The 21206-nt window shown below is 33.7% G+C and overlaps 4 protein-coding genes across 8 annotated transcripts in view; 3 read left to right on the top strand and 1 right to left on the bottom strand.

Annotated features, from left to right (window-relative positions):
- The window catches only part of if (integrin subunit alpha inflated), a 68422-nt gene extending 66819 nt beyond the window's left edge, over positions 1-1603 (top strand). For all 3 annotated transcript variants that reach the window (XM_018456320.1, XM_018456321.1, XM_018456322.1), the window contains 2 exons: positions 1-116; positions 371-1603. The exon at positions 1-116 is cut by the window's left edge. In XM_018456320.1, coding sequence (XP_018311822.1) covers positions 1-116; positions 371-463 — 209 coding nt within the window. In that variant the 3' untranslated portion in view covers positions 464-1603. The remainder of the gene's footprint in view (positions 117-370) is intronic.
- A 3036-nt stretch (positions 1604-4639) lies between these two features.
- On the bottom strand, positions 4640-15307 carry PAN2 (PAN2-PAN3 deadenylation complex catalytic subunit PAN2). Its single transcript, XM_018456306.1, has 21 exons — positions 15223-15307; positions 13978-14165; positions 13724-13893; positions 13540-13660; positions 13105-13301; positions 12806-13019; positions 12570-12706; positions 12120-12266; positions 11953-12049; positions 9739-9984; positions 9411-9650; positions 8877-9123; positions 7753-7932; positions 7251-7417; positions 6972-7140; positions 6365-6899; positions 6069-6286; positions 5788-5917; positions 5424-5669; positions 5089-5350; positions 4640-4853 (listed from the first exon to the last, which is right to left on the bottom strand). Exons 1-21 carry the CDS (start codon positions 15305-15307, stop codon positions 4839-4841), a joined length of 4011 nt encoding a protein of 1336 aa, XP_018311808.1. The 3' UTR covers positions 4640-4838.
- On the top strand, positions 15308-19210 carry LOC108727978 (tubulin delta chain). 3 transcript variants are annotated; one of them, XM_018456319.1, is made up of 3 exons: positions 16619-16731; positions 16890-18056; positions 18989-19210. In XM_018456319.1, exons 2-3 carry the CDS (start codon positions 16908-16910, stop codon positions 19013-19015), a joined length of 1176 nt encoding a protein of 391 aa, XP_018311821.1. In that variant the 5' UTR covers positions 16619-16731; positions 16890-16907; the 3' UTR covers positions 19016-19210. The 3 variants fall into 3 exon arrangements, with proteins under 3 accessions (XP_018311820.1, XP_018311821.1, XP_018311818.1); XM_018456318.1 differs by lacking the exons at positions 16619-16731; positions 18989-19210 and adding an exon at positions 15308-15951 and having other exon boundaries at positions 16890-18276; XM_018456316.1 differs by lacking the exon at positions 18989-19210 and having other exon boundaries at positions 16890-18276.
- wnd (Mitogen-activated protein kinase kinase kinase 13 wallenda) overlaps positions 17102-21206 on the top strand; it is a 29285-nt gene continuing 25180 nt past the window's right edge. Inside the window, exon 1 of the mRNA XM_018456308.1 lies at positions 17102-17129. The gene's annotated coding sequence lies outside the window, so the exon portion shown is untranslated. The remainder of the gene's footprint in view (positions 17130-21206) is intronic.

The following is a 21206-nucleotide window of genomic DNA, read 5'->3' on the forward strand; positions in this document are numbered from 1 at the left end:
ATATCGAACCTAGCGCGGCGCCTTCTACTCCGGATATGATTCCAATATGGGTAGTAGTTCTGTCGGCCTGCGCGGGAATGATTATCCTCTTGCTACTCATTTATTTGCTTTATAAGGTGAGTTTAAAGACGAATCTTATGTAGAAAAGTTACAAATTATAGCATTACAAATTATAGCAATAATAATTTGCAAAATTATTCTGATCAAACAGTTTCAGTCAATTTGACTGAAACCACTTTTTCATGTGATTAGTGCGGAGTCCTTTGTTTGGTTCATTATATAGATTCGATTCATGTCTTTGATATTGATAATAATTGATTGGAATTAAGATGATCAATGATAATCAACGCACCTTATTTATCATTTGCAGTGCGGTTTCTTTAAGAGGAACAGACCTTCCGACGCTCCGGAGAGACAACCGCTAAACCGAAACGGTCACTTCCAACAAGGCGAGGATCACTAAAGGAAGACTACCACTCTGTTAAAAGTTTCGATTTTCTGGCTATACTAGATTGAATCGTAAGCGAGTTAAAATTTTGATTACGTAGTAGAACCATGAAAAACGCCTTAGTTCGAATAATCGAGGGAACACGCGTTGCATGGATTTGCTTGGTGTTGTCTGCGAACATAGTTTCGACTTTTACCGAATATCTCGTTAGCGTTCAACAGTGCCTTAATCCGCGTCTAGGCAAGACGAGATTTGCCAAGGTACACTGAAACGTTGGTTTTGGGTGAGAGACGATTGATTCGTCACTCGTATACTGCCGTCGAATACTCCTTCCAGCTCCTGCAGCTCGACCACGCAAGTTTCTAGTCAGGAGACGTTCTTCTTTTTTTTATTATTACTTGTAATTACTTAAGCCGCCCGTACAGTCGGCAGATACGAACGAATATCTCGACATTCTTCGACAAATCGTATCTTTGTGTATATAAGTAATATATGTATAATGTTATTTTTTGTATACCGTTATTCACGGTAAAACGCCTTGATATGTGCCTCGTCGCTTCCGCTGTCTTGTTACGATAGAGTTCAAGTAATTATTTTTTTATCCGCGTTTAGTTGGCACGAACAAAACGATTTCGTATCTCGCCGGTGATTAGAACTTAGCGGAATGTATTCAGTACCGAAAACATCATAGATAATCTCTCCTTTAAGGCCTCTTTCACACGAGCAGGTGTATAGCCGGATATTGTGTCTTACATATTGGACACGTCATAAAAAATTCTTCAGTCTTTTACATGTTTTTTTATAATTTCGTACTTTTAGATAGTGTTTTATTAGCAATATATCGAATTTAAACCCATGTGAAAGGGGTCTAATCTCCCTGAAGAGCGATCTTTAAGTCGCGTGGGACTTTATAATTATTTATTAAATTTTTATATTATATACATAATACTGTAACGTATGCTTGAGCGCTGTAACAATAACGTGATGCCTCTTCACGCGTGCAAGGTGAATGTGTGTGTACAATCTGTAAATTATTAATTTACGTTACTAAAACTGTCCACGAAAAGTGGTTTAACGCAATAATATTTCAATTAGGAAGAATTGATATCTTTCTAGTATAAATAGAAAGCTAGAACTGACTTGTACATATAACGTTAAGATATAATATTAAAAAAAATATATATATATACATACAATGAAATTAATTATTTTGCGCATATTGCTAATTTCTCCCCCAATAAGTCTGTGGTGAGAGCGAGCGTAGCAAAGCAGATAGCGCACTGGTCTACTATACTAGAGTTCGATTCTCGGTAGAACCAAAAATATTTTCATACGCTCGTATCTCCTCTCGGAAAAAAGCGGCAACCCACCGAGAGTATTTTTGCCAAGAATGCTTTTCTAATAAAATTTCGAAATCGATGTTAAAATGTAGGTCCCATATGACTATGTACAACCAGCGTGCGCACCACAGGCATATGAGAGAAGTCACCACGCTCGATCACGAGTAACAGAATAAGAAGAAGAAGAAGTCTGTAGCGATCGTGACAAAGAGACTCTGTACAAGTTCTTTGGCACGAAGAGTAGACACACACGACTCTCTTTGTCACAGTATAGTCTCAGTGTTGTCTATTACATATGATAAGAATAAGAGAGAGGAAAGGGGAAGTATATTGTAGCATTGACGAATTCGTAGCAAGCGATAAACGTGCGAATAAGAGTATCGCTATCCGAAACTTTGAACTATATCGATGCACCGATTTGCATGATTTGCGTGGTACGTGCCGCTCGTCATCGAGCCTATCCTAGCATCGCTGGAAGAGGAGACATTATGAACGATCGTCAGGCAACACATATGCGTTTCGTCTTACAATTAGTTCGAAGTATCGCTTGTCGGAAACATAGTGACCTTTTATGTATATATTAATTCACAAATTCAATTTTTCTACCGCTAGAAAAATCAGGTTTTTATTCGATCACTACCTCTCAGTAATAGCAAACCATCGAGAGTATCTTTATCATGAGAATCTACCACTCGAAATTGGTGTTAAAACCATATATTTGTGGATATATACTTAAAAAGTCATTACGTTTCTGATAAGAGACTTTGAACTAATTGGAAGACGAAGCGCATGCACGTTGCCTGTCGTAATTTGGTGCAACTAGTATCAGTGCTAACAATATTGCCCCTTTCCTCGTTATTCTCATCGTCACATGTAATAGAGAACCAAAACAGCACCGAGACCATACTGTATTTTTTTAATATTACAAGAGATCTCTGTATTTGTACTTTTCATAATACTTTTCGCAAATAAGCTTCATCTTCCGTGTTCGACGCTAATTTTCAAAAAGAAAAATTACATGAATGAATTTGTACAATCATTTATTGTAAAATTACAATGACGTAACAGCGTTGGCATAAATCATATGTTTGTTTAACGGTCAATGTATGTACTGTGTCAATGTATGTCTGTGCTATTTACTGATCGCATTGACTGTTGGAACCAATATATATAAGTTATATCGCGTAAAAATTATAAAAAAATTCTTCCGGATATAAAAAAATATATTCATTAATCTCGAATTTTTTTTTATATTTTGGACAATATTCTTCATATTCTTTTATTGGTAAAATGTATATAAAAATAATTTATAATGCATACAGTTGTGTGTCAGTTTGTAAAATATATTACCACATTTTCGTGAATAGATTTTTTCCGCGTTTTGAAAGCCTTCCATGCAAATGGATTAGTTTGACAATCAGTTTGAAAAACGACGTTGAATAACAGTTATCATGATTATAAATGTGATTGATATTTACGCAAATGTGAAGGCGACTGTAATCGAGGAAACTAAAATCCACGAAATATTTATAAAAAAATTCGCATCTGAAATTCGGCAAAATCGTACAAAAGTTGCTGCACTAAAAAAATACGTTATACAAAAGAAAATTATGAGCTATTATATACTTAAAAATACATAATTCAATTATTGCTATTATGCTACAACTATTTACGTCTATATTCGACAATTGTTTGATGGATCGAGACGGAATACGTTCACTTTGGGATACAAATGGATATGAATGGAAATTAGACTGAGAGAGAGAGAGAGAGAGAGAGAGAGAGAGAGCAAGGAGATGGCACAGAATCAAGTGAGATGAGTTATTGTTCATTCGAAAAGAGGATTAAATGTACTAATAATCCAATCAGCAGACAACGTTTTTAAAACGTTTTTTAAATATTGAACATAAAAATATTTAATAAAAAAAAAATATTAAAAAAATATTTTTTAAATATTTTTTTTGTATGATGATTGTAAAGGGATTAGAGAATGAACCTTAGTTTCTGATAGAATTGCAGTTAAAGTTGGGATCTGATGAGCTATATAGAACTTTGCAATGGTAAGCAAGAAAGCTGAGAGCACCGAGGCGCACGTATCATATTTTTTCGTCCACGACCATCGCGACCGACGAAGTGCGAATTTACCAAAAGTACCAACTTTTTTTAAAATATTATATTTAGATAACTATTATATTTTACAATTTAATAAATTTTTGTTAGTCTTTTAAGTAAAATCATACAACATTCATATGTGTGTATGTATATACATTAGCAATTTCAGCCACTCTGCTTTCTTACTTGTCAATCTAAGATTTTAGTACTTAGCGTACAGCTGATCGGATTCACAATTTCAATGGCAATTTTTTCAGAAATTTCTTTTCATTTTAACCTTTTTACATTTTTAGTATACTCAATTTGCTCTTTCGAATAAATTATAATTATTTACTATCATTTCATTTGATATTTCGCATTTCATACCATCTCCTTGTGAATATTATATTCGGGTAGTGCGAGATCGTTACTGCTCCTCAAAACGCCAATATGTTATCAGACAATATGTACAAATTCATATTATGCTTAATTTCTATTTAAAATCATGATCAACAATTTTCTCATTTAATTCTTTCAACGGGCTATTCACGATCAATCAGCTCTACCAGTGTTAAAAAATATGTTGATTTGACGTATTACCATTGAATAAAATGTATATGTATACATTCTCGATATATGGATGCAACAATGATCTAATACGTGTAACAATGAGCGAAATTAATACCTAAATGAATATCAATGTTTTCCAATTTGCAATTCATTTAACTTCATGATGTTGCAATATGAAATCTCGAAAAATTCGTGCGCGTTGAATAAATCTGTTTTGTGTGAATGATGAATAGGCGAATCCATCTTTAACACTGGATTATACGATACTGCAATGAATACGAATAACGCTCGCCGAATACCTTTTGAACAATGATAATGAATATTCATATCGTCTAATCGTCATTATCGCTATTGATTTCGTTATCTATATCATTATATATATCCTCATATCAGCTATCGGGGACCTAAAATCAAATAATGTTTAAAGAAATAAATTTAACGAGACTTATAGGCTGGTATTCATAGTCAGTTCTTATATTTAAGATCGTCTTAAGTTCTGTCTTGAGATATCACGAATCAATCACAGAGCCGCATTAGCGTCTTAAGACATTACTTAAGACAGTCTTGAAATATGAACCGACTATGAATACCATAGACATGACATTTAGTAATGTAAAATGTAAGAATTTTCATTCTTACTTTCCATTGTAATTGGCTGCCCACTTCGTAAAGTTCTTTCAATGTTTCTGTCAATGTGCCAGAACTTTCCAGTTCTTTGTACTTGCGATACAATTCTAAAGCTGCTCGCGCATCTTCGGTTGAATCGTGAGTTTCAGACTGAATATTTTTACCCAAAAAGTGCCAGGTCAAGAAACGTAACGATACCATACGGTGATGAGGTAAGTGGAACAACAAAACTGTATCTACTATTTGTTCCGGCGGCACTACCAAATTTATTACCCTACAAAGTTCACACATTTAAACAAAAAATATTACCGACGAACCACCATCCTAGATATCAAGTAGTATTTTACCTAAAATCGTTTTTCAGGCCGTGCCCGACAAAAATTATACCATTGTCCACTAAGAACCTCAACTTCTGATACGTTGATTTCAGAGTTGTGAGATGTTTGCTACTAAAATTCGCATCTAAATCACCCGGTTGGATTCCACTGAATTTTGTTAGATAGTCGACCACCTGTTCTTGAGTGCTTATATAATCGTCTATAAACGGCGTACCCTCCAAAGGACCTTGTCTACTCATTAAAAATAAGAAAATACTATGTATAGATTTAAAATAACTCGAATATTGTCATATTAAGCACATTTTTTGTCTAATCAGATTAAAATCTCCATTTATGAAGCATTACTATTTACATAACAGTTCATAAAACATACCCGCGTATACAGGTGATTCGCGCGACCGACATATGGCTCGGTTTTATAGTTGACATCTTTCCATCGCTTCGTAGCTCAGATTCTTCCTGATTTAAGGTAACGAATTCTGCATCGATGCCTACCAACTCTCCTGTAATTACAATAATTCGAGTACACTAAAGAGGATACAGGACGAGCCACATTAACTATGTGCATAAAACTATGCAATAATTTTCTTTCTTCCTCTTTCTCTCATATAAAGAGCGAAAATATAAAGGAATTATTACGACAGGGGAATCTACCTTTCTTAGGCATTTCATCTGATGCTAGAGGAGTAAATGTAATTCCTCTAGTTCCACCACTGCGAGCAATACATTTATCTTCTCCAAAAACATCGTACGTAAGAGGACTGACAAACTGTGTCGGTTCAGGAGCAGGTATCGCTGTGTAATGGAGTACACACGGCACTTTCCAATCGAGATTAAACCATACCGCTTCTTGAGGAGTTACTGGTTGTATACTGTAACAAGTGTCACGTCGATAATAAATGACGTTAAAGTATGGACAACTTTCTTTTCCTAGACGCCAAAAAACTTACCAGAAATCATTAAAAATGTACCATTGCGATACGGCATTGCCTGCCGATCGTTCATGATAATTTGGTCCAACTCGTAACAGTGCTACAATATTTCTCCGTTCCTCGTTATTTTTATCGTCGATATAACAGACGACAGCACTGAGACCATATTGTATCCTTTGAGTATTATAAGAGATCTCCAGATTTGTACTTTTCACAGCTTCGTCATCTTCCGTTATACTACAATTTCCAATCTTCGACGCTAAACAATTTTCAACATTTTCCTCACCGTTATTCCCAGAGTTCTCAGAAATAACTTGTACTGTTTTGTCATCTTGACCGTTCTCCATCATGTTTGTCGGTATGAACATATCATTCAATTCGCTTCTTGGTTCGCTGATTTTTTTAACCGTCATCTCTCCGTTTTCTTCAATGGAGATTTCTATGTTGTGGGGTATCCACGAATGCAAATAATATAAATGACTAGGAGGCGATGTAACGGGCGCTGTCGACGAGGTAGATGGTGTGGAGGACGTCGTTAATAATTTTTCTGTTTCTGCACAATAAAATATGGTTAGCATTAATTCAAAGCGACGTGTTTAATCTCTACGTCAAAGTATTTATGTACCTGAGTCGCGTCCAACGTGCCTGAATCGACATCCAGTTCGCGTGCAATTGTTGCCATATCGACAAGGCTTCGCAGTAACAGGCACAGGACTCGAGTTGGGACTGCTCTCTTTTCCCGTCAACACGTTTTGCACCACGATGTCCATTTGATTTTGCCAAAACGCCTTGTCCTGTAATAATTCGTTCTCATGACTTTGAATGAATGAAGCGTAATATGCGATTTTCGTGCTTTGATTCTGCGCACGCTACAATTGTACATCTAATCTGATGTTGTAAGTACCTGCTGAGTATCTAAGCCACAATTTAGAGCCAGTATTTGAGGTAGTTTAGTCAATTGTCGAGACTGGAGAGTAGGTGTAAATTTCTGACAATTGTCACACCATGCGGGTGTAATTTTCTCTGGTCTTAAACTGCGGGCAAGAACATTTGTGAACGGTACCTCTTCAGCTACAAAAGGTAAATCTTGTGTTCAGCCGCGAGTATGGATGTGCGCATTAAGCTAAGGTTACACAAAAAATCAGATGAGCGTGGATATTGAAAATCTATCTAATATTTTGAACGTTGTATCACAATCTTTATGGAATTTTGTGGATATTTGAAAAAAATGTAAAAATTTATCTGTAAATGTGTATTATATTATTAGACTACAACATACTTTATCTTATATCTCTTTACTTTAAAATATTCGAATGACTAAATATATACAATCAAAGTTTGTACACGCTAAACTCATTTTCTGTGTAGCCAAAGCATTGGACACATATTGCTTGACAATAGCTTACAAGGGTTAATTATTTCCGGATAAACTAAGTTACAAAGTAACATGATAGAATGTTTTGTAGCTTCTTGCCCACATTTGAGACAGCGATGTATGTGCATTTGTTCAGATCCAAATAGACGACTGATCTCTGTTTCATCATCTCGCACTTCACTCTCTTCGGCGGATTTTTTGGTGGTCTTGTCTACCCGTAATAATGCGCATTTAAAGATAAAATAAACGAATATTATTAACGATATCATTAGAATTGAGTATAAATATTTTCACTAAAGAAATATGTGTAACGATTCTATAACAGTATATCTAACAGTAACGATATATATGTATACGTTTATAATTTCGCATGTTTTGTAATAATTTTAATGTTTCAATTTATTCAAAATATTGTGTCGAACTTAGAAAGATCTTGATTTTTTAACTAAGCAATGCAAACTAGACATTGTTGAGAATTTCGGTTATTTTTAAAAATATAATTAGATAATTTGACACCTCAGTGTTACGTATTATCATATTGATATTTTTAACGCATCGATTAATCACATATTTTTTAAATCGCAAGATTTTATAATAATTACATATATAATAATTATTATTATAATAAAATCATGGAATTTAAAAAATATGTGATTAATATCGATATGTACACACACATATAAGTATGAAAGCAAAATCATGCAATTTTTGGAAAATAAGGGTAAAAAAGGGGCAAGCTGCTCTTCTTACTATAAAAACATATACATAATATATATAGAAAAAAGCGATTTAAGGAGTAGCAAGCAGCAATGCCATAACTTATTGGTTTAATATGAGATCAATAAAAATACATTCTAAAAAAATATATGCGTCGGCGTACATTAAGAAAGTTGCAGTTGTGAGATATCCTAAGAATGCAAGATTATTATATAATAAAATTGGAGGGTAGCCTATTAAAAAAAATGAAAGTAATGTTTCTGCATTGTTATAAAAAATTATAATTACAATTATACATTAATCATATAGTTCTCAGTCGTTTCTTGCTGTTCGGATATATCAACTTTAAAGCAAATAAAAAATCAAATAAATCACATACAAATTGAAAAATAAACACAAAAGTGCCCAGTGCAAAGGTTACACATAAATTGTGTTTACCTTTCGATGTGATCCACATATATTTACCATCCTCCTCTTGTTTCCTCTTTTTTTTCCTCTCATCGTCGTGACTTCTATATCGAGAACCGAGATCCTCAAGGATGCTAGGAAAATCCTGTTCGTTATAAACAAATGGAGGATATTTGGAATCTGATTTAAGCCGTGCCGCTTCCTCTTCTTTTTGCTGTCGCTTCCTAGTTTCCAGAATCTCGTAGTGTATTTGATGTAGAATAAATCTATTCCAGCTCTAATACAAAATTCAAACCATAAATAATCTTTCTGTCAATGTATTAAATTTTTAAATATGTCATGCGATTTTTAATGCAATTTTTAATAGAGATTTAAACATTTAGTAAAAGAGCACATTTTCGAGAATATAAATTTATAAATATTTATACCAAATAAAGTTGTAAAAGTCTATTTTCTTTCATTTCAAATAAACATATATTTTGAACATTCGTTCTAACGCAAGTTATTAAAATGTAATTTGTACATTTTAACCCTGGACATTTAACTTATTGTTTATTATCATACTTGTATGAGCACTATTAGATTGATCTTTTTCTTCGATTCTGGATCATTCAGTATAAGTCCTAAAGCTGACGCTTCCCGTACTGTCCTAAAAGCCCTAAGGAAATTTGCTGCTTGGCAGGGAAACCCTCGTGATGTATCCAGCATGTGAAACAAGAATCCCAATTCGCAAGAAAGACAAAACTCTCGTTGGCACGAATGTGAGAGCAATGCTACCCTTACAGGTTCGCAGTAGTAAAGCAACTACAAAGTACGAACGTGTGTCTGATCTGTGATTTACTTTATTCATTGTTCCGACTCATCTCGGACACTATAGTTTTCTTGGGCTTACCTGCAGCATAGCATTGCAATAACTGTTAGGAAGTGTAGCCTCCAGGCCGCAAAAGCTGGTTCGATTGTACTGATCAAAATCGAAATCATCGTAACCAAGTCGTGAGTATTTCAACTCAATTTTACGATAACGCTTAGGTATGGCTACAAAGGTGCCGTCATCAGTTTTAGACCGTGAGTCCCCCACGAAAGGCTTCGCGACTAAGCCACGTCGTGAAGACGTACCCGTTTCCAGATTGTACGGTATCTGCAAAAGAGGTATTATTTATTTTTATTCCACTGTGAAAACGTATCGGATATTTTTCGCCAAGATAGTTTCTATCTTATGGAATTTGCCATGCGTTACACGTGAGATATCGAGATAGTTTGGTGCATGATAGAGAGTAGACTTTTGGATTGTGAAAAAATAAATAATACCTATATATTAAAGAACGCGTTGTGGGAACTGAACGATAATACGGCGCATCATATTAAAGTTACGCATACTGTTGTATATCATACAACCTTTATTATTTCACTCAAGTACAATTTCGAGTATACATTTCATGCGGAACATATTTTACATGTAAATATATAATCGCCTATCGAGATTGTTCATCGGAAATCATTAAACGAAAAGACAAAATGCAATCGATCACAAACACATTGCGCGGATTGAAAGAATGAAGGCAGTAAAATATCACGCTAATAAGAGCGATCGATAAGCTATAAGGGAATTGTGGAAACTTTTGGCGAAGGTATAACAGAAACATTTATTCATGTTTCTTCTTCTTTATGTCGGTCGTTCTGTCAACACAAACAACTATAAAGGAAATTAAGACTTATACTATTGATATACTAGTGATATATTTTAATGCACACGTTTTTCCTTACACGCTACTGTATTTTTTCTGCAATGCAAAAAAAAAATGATAAGGCCTCAACTTCGCTGATCGTAATTAAATTGAAGAGCCCAATTTTTAATTGGTGTAATATGCTTCATTAGCAGTTCTTAAAGAAAAAAAGAATTATTTTAATATTGTTTAGTGTGGTTTACATAGTAAGAAAAAAATGTATTGTACATGTAATATTTAATGATAAAATTCGTCAATCATATATCACTTATATATTTATAGTTATTTAAACAATATTATTTAAATAATAAAAATATATTTAGAATTTAGAATACAGTGCATTTATACGCTACAGCACGGAAATTCTGCATTTTTATTACGTATTACTTTTTATATATGTATAAATTTGTTGGCACATTGTTGACGATATTGGAGATCTATAAGATTCGGATGTAAATATATATAAAAAATAAAACTATTTTATATTTAATATGAAACACATTTAGAATTGTTCTGTTTTAGCGTATGTTAAATTATAATATTTTACCGAATTTCATATAAGCAAAATATTGAATACTGATCAAATAAAAATAAACAGATTCCTGTAAATGGCACTAACAAAAAAATATTTATTATAATAAAAAAAAATTGATAGTACTTTCATTAGTGTAATAATGTAACGATATTAATTTTATATTAGTTTTCAAAATTACAATCATACTTTTTAATATTTTTTAACATTTTAAATATTTTTTTCATATATATAGTAAATATATATGGTAAATTGACTATATATATAAATATAAAACACAATAACGAGAAAAGTAAAGAAATTTCAATATTTTACACGCGCAGTGTATATATAATACATTTTGAGACTGTTAAGCTTTTTTTTGTATGCTATATTATTGTTGTAAAATTAGTAGAGTACATTGGACTAGTTTACGAAAATATATCACGTCTCTCTATAGGCTATAATAATTATCACGAAAGATTATCAGTCTTAATCACATATAGCAAATTTTTTTTTTCTAAAAATTAAATGCCACACATTGAGCCTTAATTTTCACGTCAATAATATATTGTTGTAATTGGTCAATTTAATTGTTAGTGAAGCCTCAAAATCATGAAAGAATACATTTGTATAATATATTAATATACTTTTGAAATATATTATATGTATGTATATCAATTTGGATAGCAATTTAATGATATACAGAAGCAATATTAAATTTGATATCAAGTCATAAGCAGAATAGATTTCAAAATTTGATAAATAAAAATCAGAAAAATTATTAAGGATTTATGAACGGAGTTTAAGATAATTTGAGAAGAGATGGAGGAGAATATTGTAATAGAGTGGGAGAATATTGTTTCCTCACTTGATTTCTGCGAAAAGCCTGAGGATTTGGGGCGTATCCTATTGTTCCTTGCATTTTCATTGTGCGCAAGATTTCAGGATCTATTGGTGGAGTTCTCCTGTGAAAAAATGAAAATCAAGTTATCTGTTTCTCACTTATACAAAAACGGAAACATACAGAAGACCTACCTATAAACTTTTTTCAAGTATTCTTCAGGCCAATCACATAGAAGTGGTTGATCTGAATATACCATTGGTATTGTACTGTACGGCGTAACATCGTCATCAAAAGGAATCGATGGTATTGTCTCAATTGGATCGGCAAACTCCGTAGGCCTAAGCAAAATAAAAACACATATATCTAGATTTTATTCTTTATTATCTTACCGTTTATCATTTCCTAACTGTTCTTGATTTTATATATGTAATATAAATTATTTGTGTGTGTGTGTGTGTGTGTGTGTTGTTATTAGATTTTAGTATATTGTGTCGATTTAATATACTGAGTAAATTTTAATATACTGAGTAAATTTTAATATTTAATAAAATAATTTTAATAATTTATGTCAATAATTATTTCAGTATATAAAAATTATATAATTCGTATTAATTTTAAAATTGATTAAAATAATTACTGACCTAGAAAATGTATTAAATTGAGGTTCCGGGGTGTTGGTGGACATTAAATGTATAGAGCCCGCCAAATCTCCAAAGCAAAGACATTGAGATGTAGGAGCTACATCAAATGATAATATCGTCGCACCGCCAGTAGCAACCTAATAATCGACATAATTTTGTATAATCTTTGTATGTATATCTATTTTAAACATATTTACCTTAAATTTTTTGCTCATTGTGAACACGCGTAAACTTACCTGATATAAACACGTCACTGAAGGTTGTACATTAGCATATATTGTATCAAGTAGTTGCATTTGTCCTAGTGGCGATACCACTGCGAGTCGACTGGAATAACTTGGTAGGAACTTCAATAAAAGAGGATATACCATAGTTGTAACTGGACTTAATGCTCTCATTTGTCTCAGATCATAGGCCATTAAAAATCGATCAACGGTAAGTCCCTGACGACTAAATACAATCCATAAATATTTATAACATATGTGTGTCAAGTATATAAGAGGGTTAAAAATTTTTTTATTATCTTATGCCTCACCTGTTGCTGAATCCACATGTAACAAGATAATTTCCTTGAACATCGAAATCACTTAAGGAACCACTGTGTGTATCCAAAGTATGTTCTATTGATAATGTATTTGGATCCCTGAGATCTATTCTTCCCACAGGATTTCCAGCGCATATAAGCCTACTATGTTGTCTCAATATCGCACAACCATTCTCATCTACATCCACCTACAAATATAACATAGGCCCAATTTTTCATTATCTGGTTAACTTGTGATTGAGTTTAACCTGATGTTTCATCCAATGGGGATGACCTTTACCCACGACATCATCATAGATGAAGCCCATTGGATAAAACATCAGGTTAAGCCTAACCACAAGTAAATCAGAAAATGAAAATTCGGGCCATAAAGCCATCGCATTTCGTACTCGGAATTAATTTAACATTTAATTGATAGATTCTTACTAATCCAGTCTCTTTTCCTCTAGCAAGGTTAAAATCAATTATTTTATCCTGATGTCCACCCATGAGTAATCTGGCTGGGGAAATTTGTAACATACATTGCATGTCGTTCATATTCACCGACCTATAACAATCTAGGTTTGCCCAAATCCGTGGATAATAATGCTAGTACAAAATATGAACATACGTATGAGTAAATATAGGTATGCCTCTCCGCAATTGGCATCTCAATTGACTTTGAGACAACACTAAAATACCCTCATCTATAGTATGAATTTGTCGTATCTCTTGCGTTGCATGGACTTGAAAAGAGGTATATTTCTGTAAACCAGGCCCATAGTAGGATGTTACGTGACCCTACAACAAATTGTTGTTATTAAATTACAGTAGATATTGATATAATAAATAAGAAATTTGATGTAAATAGTATCAATAACATACCCCTTGATTCCCCATCCACATAAGTTCTTCGATCGTATCGAAAGTGGCAGTGGAAACTCCAAATCTATCCCCGCCATCGGCGAGCAATGTTCTAGTTTCGTGAAACTCTGCCCCAGAAAAGTCCTCTCCAAACTGCTCCGTCGCACGTACATATTCACCTCCGGATACGACATAATTACAATCGTCCCCTGAAATGAGAATCGATCAGTCAAGACTCAAGTATATATACCTTTCTTTTACACACATAATCTCAAAAGTAGAAAGATATATTCCTTTCTTACTAATTCAAACACTTTAGCAAAATTTTCTTTTTATTTGCAATTTATTTGACATAAATAATTAAATATAAACAAAATATAAAATAATAATTTACGTTTTCGTAAATTACATCTTTATCGAAATGCGATGAAGTTATATCTGTACAGTCTACTTCTAAATATAAGCCGCGCAACTGATAAAGATAAAATACAAAACACACATATGCTCTTTAAGAGTACATAACTTATTTTACATTGCTGGATATAGACTACAAATATCCAAAACAATTTTTTTTACGTAAGCAGATGTTATATCTACTTATTTGCTACAACAATGACGTACTAAAAAAAATAAAGAAAATTTTCCAGAAAATGAGTTTGAATGTTTTAAATCAGTAAAATTTTGTAACATTAATGTAAAAGAGCAATTTTAGTATAATAATTAATTGTAGAAAAATAAAATTTTTTTTTCTTTTTTCCCTTATGTTTTTATTCTTTTTCTGCAAGATAATTTCTACAAAATAACTATTTTTTAATCATGTTATAATATTATAGCAGATGAGCAACCTATTATATGTACAAGACAGAAATCAAGTATAACAATCGATTTTCCAGAAGAAAACAGTTTGGCCGTTACTGCTTCAAGGAATTTTCGTGATCACTGTATTAAGCTTGGAGATAACAAAGGACGATCTTGGCCGCGCTCGTGAGTGTTGGAGAAACAGCTGATGCCAGCTGATATTCTACAATCGGCCGGATCGGTGATGCTTCGCGTGTAAACGTTCGAAAGCAAACGAACGTTGTGGAAAGTAGAAACAGACGCGATACGAGAAACTGATGAAGGTAAAAAAAAAAAAAAAAAAAAAAATAGCGCAGGTAGAGCGATACATGCGACAGAGAAATTCCGGTGCTCTTCCACCGAAAGCGGTTCTCCCGCGCTTCTTGGTCGCGTGAAAGAAGCGCGCGTGACGCGACAAAGGGCACTTACAGAGCAGATCTTGTTCCTCCTCGCAGTTGACGTGGTCCGTAGGTTCTACCGAGGGATCAAAGAGATCCAACACTGGATAGTCCATGATGCGCGCGGTGGCTTTCTTCAGACCACTTCAGACTACGTCGTTGCGTCGCATCGGAGCTTTGTGAAGTTGATACGAGAACTGCGTCCTAATAATGATCGGTCTCTTATCATAATACACCGCAGGTACGCGGCGCGCAGTCACTCACACACACACGCACGCACGCACGCACGCACGGCGGAACAGACGGACAAACGCACCAATACGCACGTTAGTCGTCTTGGCAACTGTGCAACAAGCGAAACACTTTGTGCGTTACTATGCTATCGCGAGCCGCTGGACTGAAAAACTCAACGATAGACAAGCGCATCGTAACGCGTTTTTCTTTACTGTGTTGTTTCTTTGAACGCAATGCGTTCACCGGGAAAACTGCGCTTTTCGCCGTTTGTTGAGATGCGATTTAATTCATGATCGCATGTTCACGGTGTTCAGACTTTGCGAGGAGATACAGAAAACAGATAGAAACCTGAGCACAGTAAGCCCTGAGCACTGAGCCAGAACGGAGTGAGTAGCTCTGAGAGTGATCGTGCCGGCCTTTATCCGCCTTTTATCCTGTAACCAACGGCAAAATACCGCCGTGCATTAGCGCCAACTGAGAAAATGGATATCAACTGCATAGCAACATCCACTTTCCTACACTGCAGGTACACAATTTGTAATACGTAACGTCACCGATAAGAATAATATTTTTTTCGTGGTTGGCAATGTTCATTAAAATGTCTAAGCAATAGCGTTATATTTAGTCTTCTCCATTATGTCTTTTTGATGGGAATACTATTAAATATAAAATGACGCTTTATTTTTATTCTTTTCTTATTCAAATTATTTCGATGTTGTTATTTTTATAATGCAATTATATTTTTATTACGCAATTATATTCAAATTATACAAATTATAAGAGTTATTTGAGCAATTATATATTTTATAATCTGTGGATATAGTATGGAATAAAACCAATTAATGTACGCAATGCGAATAAAATCAAAGACTGTATTACCTACCGGATAAATAGCTGTGCTTACATGGTTCCTCTATGTGCACACAGAGGCGCCAGTAGATGAGTTCTCTATTCGCGTTGCTTGCACTTTTTGCACTCGGCATCTTCGCTTTCTGTCTTTTCAAGGCCAAATACATATCTATCTTATTTTAAGTGCGAAAATATTTGGAGGTTTTATGCGAACAGACCTATATTTTTTTTACAAGAGGTCTATTCACGTTGTTCGAGAAATTTCTCAAAATTTTGTATCCAAGGTGAGATAAATAGATATTCGAGCGTTGAAGATAAAGAAAGCGAAAATGCCGAGTGCAAAAAGTGCAAGCAACGCGACAAACCTAATGTTTACGTTGGCGGGAAGCGATGGCGTCAATGACGCGTAAATTTGAAGATTACTTCTTTGCAAACATTAGTTCGATATTTCTTTCGTGTACGCACTCTAATATTCTAATTATTCTTATCTAATTATTCCTTATCTAATTATTCTTATCATAAACCATTTGAAACTGGACTAAAGTAGTGTCAGGAATACATTTAATAAAAAGTGGAAGAGCTTGTGTTGATAACGCCAAATTGTTTACATCATAGGTGAATGGACACGCGGAAATGCTCACTTTGCAGTTTGGACAATGCGGGAATCAACTCGGATGTGATCTATTCTCGAAAGTGTCCTCCGATATAGGAAGTTCGAGCACTGGCGTTTCTTATGGTGCGAATTACGAGTATGCGGAAAATACAATCGAGAAATGGTTCGACGGTATCGCAGAGTGCGGTCGACACTTTGCAAAGGCAATTCTCGTCGATACCGAAGAGAAGGTCGTGAATAAGGTATGCAAGAACGTAAACGCGTCGTGGCTCTATCGAACGAGTAATGTCGTTTGTCAGTCTGGTGGTGGTTCCGCCAACAACTGGGCTTATGGCTATACGATTAATAGTCGACGCTTGTCAAACACCGTACTGAATGTTACGCGACAGGAGATTGAGAAATTAGATCGATCGCAGGGATTTCTTCTGCTTCTTAGTTCAGCTGGTGGTACAGGATCCGGTATAGGAAGTCACATGGTTGAGCTTCTACGAGAGGAGTATGAAACTGAGCCTATTATTGCAACGATTGTATTACCATTCACCTTCGGAGAAGTTTGCACTCAAAATTATAATACTATACTGACTCTAGCCAAGTTCTCAGATAGAGTAGATTTTTCCATGTTATTCGAGAATGAACAGATGCATTCTATGTGTACCAATTTATTGAAGAATGCTAATACCACATTGCATGACATGAATAGCATCATTTCTGAGAATCTACTTGCTGTTTTTCAACCTAGCAACAATGTAAGATGTAACACAAATTTTTTAATATCCAAAATAGCTACTCATCCCAATTTTAGATTTGTAACAGTCAAGAGTACTCCACATACTCCTGCAGCATCTCTGCAGTATGAACCTACACACAAATGGGAAGTATATATACGTCATTTGAAGGAGACTCTTCGAGTATCAAAGTCACAAGTGGAATTAACTAATGCCCAACTAAAGATACCAAACCCTATGCTAAGCAAAACAATAATGTCTCACATATATAGTCCTTGTGTGTCTAATGTTCTTGTAACGCGTGGCAGATCTGTGGAAAATGATGTTATTGCATTGGAAGATTTGCAGAAAAAACATCTATACCCAGAGTGGATTACTTTGAATTCCTTTACTCATTTGCATCAAGAACGTAGGTTTCTGAACCGAGATAAATTTCTGGCGTTGGTTAGCAATAATTCCGAAATACATCGTCCATTGGACATGTATCTAAACAAAGCATGGGACTCTTACAAATGTGCAGCTTTCTTGCATCAATATAAACAATTTGGTTTGGAGGAAGATGATTTCTTGCAAGCTTTTGCAAAAGTAGAAAACGTAGTGCAGGAATATAAAAACCTAAAAAGGCACAATGGAAATTGAATTTTCTTAGACTGATATTCACAGTCTTTTCTTATTTCAAGACCGTCTTAAGTAATGTCTTAAGACGCTAATGCGGCCGTCTGATTGGTTTATAACACTTCAAGACTGAACTTAACGGTCTTGAATATAAGATCTGACTATGAATACCGGCCTTTGATTGATTTATGATATCTGAAGATTGTACTTAAAACAGTCTTAAATATAAAAAACGAATATGGATACCGGCCTTATAATTTAATATTCGAAAAAATTTTTTTTTTATTTGTAACTGACATGTACCCATATATTTAAGAAATAGAAAAATGAATTCTCTCTCTCTCTCTTTCTTTCTCAAAATTAATTTCATATTTATAAAAAAACTTATTGTAATTTTATAGAATAAATAAATTTTAAAATTCTAATTACAATACAATTATTTGAAAATGTGATGCAGTATCATACAATAACTTATAAAAAGTTATATATTATTGTGTGTATATATACCATATATATATTTAAAATAAAGATTATTTCAATAAAAATATATTAAGTAACTAAATATATCAATAGGTTTATGTACAAATTTTAATATTGACTAATAATACCTGATTATATTTATTTATATCAGCTTGAAAATATGCGGAAATTCATTATTCCAAAACCTCAGATTTTTGTTACTTGCTCTTAATATTTTTCTTGGATATAAATTTATTTCCGAATTCTTTCTTTTTTGTCTCTCCTACACTTTTTCGAAGTAGTGCGTAGGCGCTTACGCGAGACCTTGAATGTCACGGTCACGGTTACTACGAGATGAAGAGGGATGGACGAGTGGTTGTGACGTCATTTGGGAATCGACCAGGTTGCGGCTACAGACACAATGACGAAAGAAACTTTCGAGGAGGAAGTAGTATAGAGAAAGAAGTATTATAAGTGGGAGAGCGGGCGTCGATAGACGAATAAAAGACTGATTACTGGAGAAAAGCGAGATGAGAAGAAGTTTGTTCTGCCTGCAGAATGCGACATGCTGCATGACGTGTGTCTTCCTCATAATATGTATCCATTTCTTTATCACATTCGTCACTGTTAAACTTATAATATCAAATTATACCTAATTTGAGTTATTTTTAACCATTTCTTTAGGTCGCTACTACTCCTACCTAATATATCATTAATTTAACTAAAACAATGGAGTTAATAATAAGAGTTAACAATTGAACTCAAGAAAATATATTGAATTTGATTCAAATTTAATTTATTTACTGAACATACACATTAATGCAGACGATGTTTACTTTAAAACTATAAACCACAGAAAAATGGATCGATTTACATTTTGACATGTAATATATGGAAGTTAAAACAAAACGTTATTTAATTGAAGTGATTGCATTATCATTGCTTGTTTGATATCTGACAGTGTTTTAGAACGTGTGTTACAATAAATATTTATCTTATATGTATATACAATTGTGCGTGCGTGCGTGCATGTGTGTGTACACATACATATTAAAGATGTACCTATTAGATGTTTTCTGCGCAACGTGCGCGCGCCTTTCGATGATGGACGCAAAATGAGAAGACCGCGACCACCCCGTTTCCTGGAAACGAGAAAAACGTTTCTAGGAACTCTTACTTGTCACCCCGTTACCCTCCTCCGCACCAACTCGGAAACGATCCAAGGAATGATGTGACGGAATCTCGGCGACGAATGAGCTAGGATTCAATCTCATCCCAAAATATATTCACATGTTTTTGTCCTGCGTAGCGGACGTATGAATTACATTCATAATCTGGAAAAATTCTCACACACACACACACACACACAGTTGAGACTATATTATTTTCTTTATATTATCGCAGTGAAATCATAGAATAAAGAAGTTTTTCTTAATGTGATATTTCGGATAAAGAGAGAGAGAGAGAGAGAGAGAGAGAGAGAGAGAGTAAATTTTTTAATTCTCTCAATCGCTAATATATAATCCAATTAATTGAATATAATTAAAAATATTTATGCGTTTACGGAAAAGCATGATGTAGCAATATTAATAGCATAATTAACAGTTTAATTGAAAATAATCTTGTTAATTCAATAATAATAATGAAACATACATCATATGCTCTTATTCTAATAAAGTGTTATCTCTAAAACTCTTAGAATGAATCTCACTCTTAAAAATTGAAAATTGAGCCATCTTTTTCAAGACTGATTCAATTTTCACTTTTTAGTCCGGATCTACAATAGGTGTTTTAAGCTTTAAGCCATAAGAAATTGACCAATTACAGTCGAATGCGAGGAAAATAATTGATTGTGATTCGTTCATTCCTTATGGCTTAAGGCTTAAAAATCTATCGTAGATCCGGACTTAAAGTTTAGAGTTATTTGTTTTATCAATATTGTTATTGAATTAAGATTATTTTCAATTAAACTGCTATTATTTTTAATATATCTTTTTTTCTATGTAGACATGTTCGCATAAAAATTAAACTTTGAGGTTGCCTTTTGATGTTATGACTTAATTTTTTATTCTTAAGATTCGCAAGATACATTTTGTTTCTATAAATTTATTATTGTATTTCGATACGCTTTTATAGTATAAAAGTATATTTCAGCGTATTTCAGAAAATAACGTTTCAAGAACGAGATAATAGATACTAAATCGTTTTCACGTTTCATTCACATTTTTCACATAGTTATTATACAATTTTGGATTCGTTTTCTTGCAAGTTCTCTGCAACCATACACTCAGAGGAAGGTTTCTTCGATAAAAAAAAATATTTCTTTTTGCTATACGGTAAAAGAAAACAATTTTTTTTATTTAAACATTTTTTTATCAAATAAATTCTTCGATTTAAAAAAGTTATGTTTAAATAAAACATTTCTTTGAATTGAAAGAACCTTTCTCTGAGTGAATGCTCAGATGCTGAATGACAGAGATAGATATATAGGATACCCGATACCGGTTTACCCGGATGACT

The sequence above is a fragment of the Mycetomoellerius zeteki genome, unplaced genomic scaffold, assembly GCF_001594055.1.
Source record: "Mycetomoellerius zeteki isolate Tzet28-1 unplaced genomic scaffold, Tzet1.0 scaffold565, whole genome shotgun sequence".
In the NCBI taxonomy this organism is placed as follows: domain Eukaryota; kingdom Metazoa; phylum Arthropoda; class Insecta; order Hymenoptera; family Formicidae; genus Mycetomoellerius; species Mycetomoellerius zeteki.